The sequence below is a fragment of the Lolium rigidum genome, chromosome 3 (genome assembly GCF_022539505.1).
Source record: "Lolium rigidum isolate FL_2022 chromosome 3, APGP_CSIRO_Lrig_0.1, whole genome shotgun sequence".
Taxonomy (NCBI): Eukaryota; Viridiplantae; Streptophyta; class Magnoliopsida; order Poales; family Poaceae; genus Lolium; species Lolium rigidum.
This window is the reverse complement of record NC_061510.1, coordinates 211,033,212-211,037,606: the sequence shown is the minus strand read 5'-3', so window position 1 is coordinate 211,037,606 and position 4,395 is coordinate 211,033,212. Positions and strand designations below refer to the sequence as shown.

At 42.7% G+C, this 4,395-nt stretch overlaps 1 protein-coding gene across 2 annotated transcripts; it reads left to right on the top strand.

Moving 5' to 3' along the window:
* The first annotated feature begins 428 nt into the window (after nucleotides 1–428).
* LOC124702957 (cysteine-rich receptor-like protein kinase 10) lies at nucleotides 429–3,311 on the top strand. 2 transcript variants are annotated; one of them, XM_047235139.1, is made up of 7 exons: nucleotides 429–1,350; nucleotides 1,434–1,535; nucleotides 1,624–1,802; nucleotides 2,039–2,249; nucleotides 2,354–2,591; nucleotides 2,701–2,851; nucleotides 2,937–3,311. In XM_047235139.1, exons 1-7 carry the CDS (start codon nucleotides 456–458, stop codon nucleotides 3,237–3,239), a joined length of 2,079 nt encoding a protein of 692 aa, XP_047091095.1. In that variant the 5' UTR covers nucleotides 429–455; the 3' UTR covers nucleotides 3,240–3,311. The 2 variants fall into 2 exon arrangements, with proteins under 2 accessions (XP_047091095.1, XP_047091096.1); XM_047235140.1 differs by lacking the exon at nucleotides 2,937–3,311 and having other exon boundaries at nucleotides 2,354–2,608; nucleotides 2,701–2,795.
* Nucleotides 3,312–4,395: the final 1,084 nt, after the last annotated feature.

The window sequence follows — 4,395 nt, the reverse complement described above, 5'->3', positions numbered from 1 at the left end:
AGCACGCACCCAACGCCTAATCAGACTATACTATAGTGAAATATGATGCTCACGAAGAAACTCTATTTTGTCAAATTTGTGCTTCCCTCGAATTATATTTACAACCGATTGCTGTGCTGTTAAATGCGTTTGTGGTGACAGATGCATGCATGCAGCCTCGGTCTCATCATGACATTCGCGTCTTGTACTCGTGCTTGCTCCACTGTTAACAGTAGCAAATACTAATTTGATTAGGGATGCTAAGGTCTGGATATATATCATCGATCCAGAGAAAAGCAGGAGCTACACGTGAACAAATCGTACGGGCAAGGGAATCGATACATCCACTCGATCGATCAGACTGCCGGCAAGGCCAGGTTTCCCTGCTGATCGAGATCGATGCCCATATATAGCCTACTACTTGACACAAGCTCCTCCCTTCTCACTTTCCCGTAGATGCTTATCCAGCTACAGCCATGATCGCCGTCATTCTGCTCACTCTCTGCTTCACGCCGTTCGCCGCTGCTGATCCACTGGGGCACCTCTGCGGCGTCACCGGCGGCGGCTACACGGCGGTAAGCACCTACGGAGCCAACCTTGAACTCCTATCCGCGGCGCTCCGCAAGAACGCCTCGTCGACACCGATCACCCTCTTCACCAAGGGCTCCGTGGGCATCGCCCCTGACACCGTCTACGGCGTCGCGCTCTGCCACGGCGATGCCGCCACCAACGCCTCGGCCTGCGCCGACTGCGTGGGCGCCGCGTTCCGCGATGCGCAGGAGCTGTGCGTGCTGATGAAGACAGCTCGTGTCCTGCGCGAGACTTGCATCCTCAGTTACTCCAGCCATGACTTCATCTCTTACGGCAGTAATGCCACCAAAAGTTTACTGGTGCTCATCGGGCACGACGACATCAAGCCCATGTCAGGACCTGCTCCGGATACCCTTAGAGGCGAGAACGCCAGCGACGTCGTCGAGTCGCTGCTCGACGAGACGGCCAGGATGGCGGCGTACACCACGGCGAGGTACGCCACGGGCCGCGTGGAAGTCAACAGCACTGGTGCCTTACCGGCAGTGATATACTCTTCGGCGCAGTGCAACCCGGACATGCCGCCGGATGACTGCGGGAGCTGCCTCCACGGTATCAAGAACAAGTTCGTGGAGACGTACCCAGAATCCATCAGCCGGCAAGGCGCATGGGCTGTGGCTGCGTGCTGTAATTTCAGGTACGGGACGCATCTGTTCTACCAGGGCCAGCCCATGTATGTAAGAACCACCGACTCGTCTGGCGTGGTACAAACAACAACAAGGACGACGAACACGACGGCTTCGCCACCAGCGCCGGTCTTCGTGCCCACCAAGATATACAAGAGTAAGGAGAACTCTGTCACCGTATTAAGGATCATCGATATATAACCACATGCATTAATGTGAAATCTTTTTCTGGTAGTATAGAGCGTGAGATGAAGATATTGGTCAATGCCATCATTGTTCCTCTACTGGCAACATTGTTTTGCTTCACAGTTTGCTTAGCATTCATGAGAGCAAACAAGAAAGGTAGGTAGTCAACATTTAGTCATGATTTATCACAACATGGAAATAACTTGACACGATTATGCACATTATTTCTCCTTTTTGTGTTTAGGTAAAGCAAACTTTCCTGAGAAGACTAACGTGAATGTGCTCAAAGATGAACAAGTTTGGGGGCTAGAAGGAAGTAACTCCTACTTCACCTTTTTTGACTTGTCACAAATATCGGATGCTACGAATAACTTCTTGGATGCAAACAAATTGGGGCAAGGTGGCTTTGGCCCCGTTTACAAGGTAAAACGAAAATCATGCATTATCATAGCAAAGGAGAAAAAAAAAATATCAAAGCATGGTTCATCCATAGCGTATTCTATTATCATAGTACCCCCTCCGGCCCTAAATACTTTTCAAATTTTCGAGCAAATTTTAATTCGGCTGACCCATAGGTCTTGTTCAGAAGATAATTTGTGCTCAAAAACAGTTGCGCTGCAATAGGATATAACTGATAAAACTTTGTTAAACTTGTTTAGGGCCAGTTTCCTGATGGTCGGGAAATAGCTGTTAAGAGACTTGCTTCACATTCAGGGCAGGGTTTCATGGAGTTCAAGAATGAAGTTCAACTCATAGCCAAGCTTCAGCATACAAACCTGGTTAGGCTCTTGGGATGTTGCTCACAACGAGGAGAGAAAATGGTGATCTACGAATATTTGCCAAACAAAAGCTTAGACTTCTTTATCTTTGGTATTACTTCTCTCAGTATTCTAGTATTGACTCTCTTTTTTCTTCTGATTTCGTGTGACCTGTGTTTGAGTGCTGAAGCTGTGGTATGCATAATTGCTTTGCAGATGAAGCAAAACGAGTTGTACTAAACTGGAATAAACGCCTAGCAATAATTGAAGGCATATCGCAAGGACTTCTATATTTGCATAAGCTCTCTCGATTGCGTGTTATACATAGAGATCTGAAAGCAAGCAACATTTTGTTGGACAATGAAATGAATCCTAAAATTTCAGATTTTGGGCTTGCTAAGATATTCAACTCAAATGATGTTGAAGGGAATACAGAAAAGATTGCTGGGACATAGTAAGGTTTTCCTACACGTTAGTCTATCCTGATTACCATGTAACTGAACCAAAAACAAAAAATTGACACATAAGTATAAATGTTTTATTTTTCTCATACATTATTTCAGTGGGTATATGGCTCCTGAATATGCTTCTGCGGGAATCTTCTCAATCAAATCTGATGTATTCAGCTTTGGCGTGCTAATTCTTGAGATAATCAGTGGTACAAGAAACTCAGGTTTCCAACAACATGGGAAGTTCTTCAACCTTCTTAGACATGTGAGTCTTCTCTGTATCTAATATACAACATCATTTTTTTATGAAGTAATCAACATTTATCTAATCTATAATTAAATTCTCGAAGGCATGGAAGCTATGGAAAGAACATAGATGGATTGAGCTCATAGATCCATCATTAGTTTCGGAGATTTCTACAACCGAGGCAATGAGATGTGTTAACATTGGACTTATATGTGTCCAAGAGAACGCCGATGATCGGCCCACCATGTCAGACGTAGTGTCTATGCTAAGCAGTGAGAGCATCACCTTGCCTGAACCTAACTATCCAGCATATTTCCACATACGAGTAACGGAGGAAGTGGCTTTAGTAGTCCCTGGGCCATCTAGCATTAATGATATGACAATATCTATCCTATGTGGTAGATAACTTCTTATTCTAGATATTGCGATTTCTCTCTTATTTCATAAATTAATTGAAAGTGTTCTTGTTTTTTACCTATTTTCTTGGACAAGATCAAATGATGTTTTATCTTTTCAAGGTTAATATTTCATTGTCTCCTAAAGGCCTCATGTGTGCATTTACTCTTTCACGGCACAATTAGTTACATCCAATCGCTAGTACTCACGAGGGCTAGTGTGGTCATTTCAGTGCCTTTGTAACTCATTATACTGGTGAAGTGTAACAATGTCATTTTAAGATAGTACTCCCTCTAGATCACAAAAAATGATGTTTTCGATGTATCTTTAGTTAAACATTTAAAAGTAAGTATGTGTATGCCTTATGTTACAGTTATTGTGTTAATAGAGAATGAGCCCCTACAAAATTTGTACAAGCAAAGAGATCCAAAGTTAAAGATCATGATATGACAACTAGAGGGGGTTGAATAAGAGTTTATACGCAGTACTGCAAACTTAAAAATATATAGTGCGCGAAAATACAGTAAATAGCAGGTTGAGGAACTGAGCTGAGAAAAGTAAACACAAGATGAAGCAAATTGATAAGGTAAATAGTGGTTATTTTGCAGTTTTGGCCCTTTTCCAGGATCTGCTAGAGATGCTCTAAACCGTTTTTTCCAGTTCTGAAGTTGAGACTATATCCCCCAAAGAATCCTCTCAGGTTGAACCAGAGGAAAAACCAGGAAGAATAAGACATTATTCAGTTTACTTTTGAGCTTAATCATTATCATTATAGCAATGATTTCTCTGTTAATTAGGCTAGAGAGTTGTGAGGATTATCTCCACTTGATTTCTGTGGGTCTTTGGATTGTTTAGGTTATTGCATTGTTTCTACCACAGAAGTGGTTAGCTAGCTTAATTATAGTGAAGTCATGAATTTCCATGGCAGCAAAACCCTTGATTATGTTTGTTGGTTTTATGTCTGTGATGTGCCTATAAAGTGATTCCCAGCTGTGTTCATACGCTTATGATATTACTTGCACTTGCTTAAAATTGGTTTTGTTTGAAGTGATTTTAGCCCCTGATATTTTCACAAAACAAAAATCCATCTTTCTTACCCATGGTTGGTTGACAGACTGACACAGCACATGAAACTGAAATGTAGATGTGCTTCTTAAGGGATATAT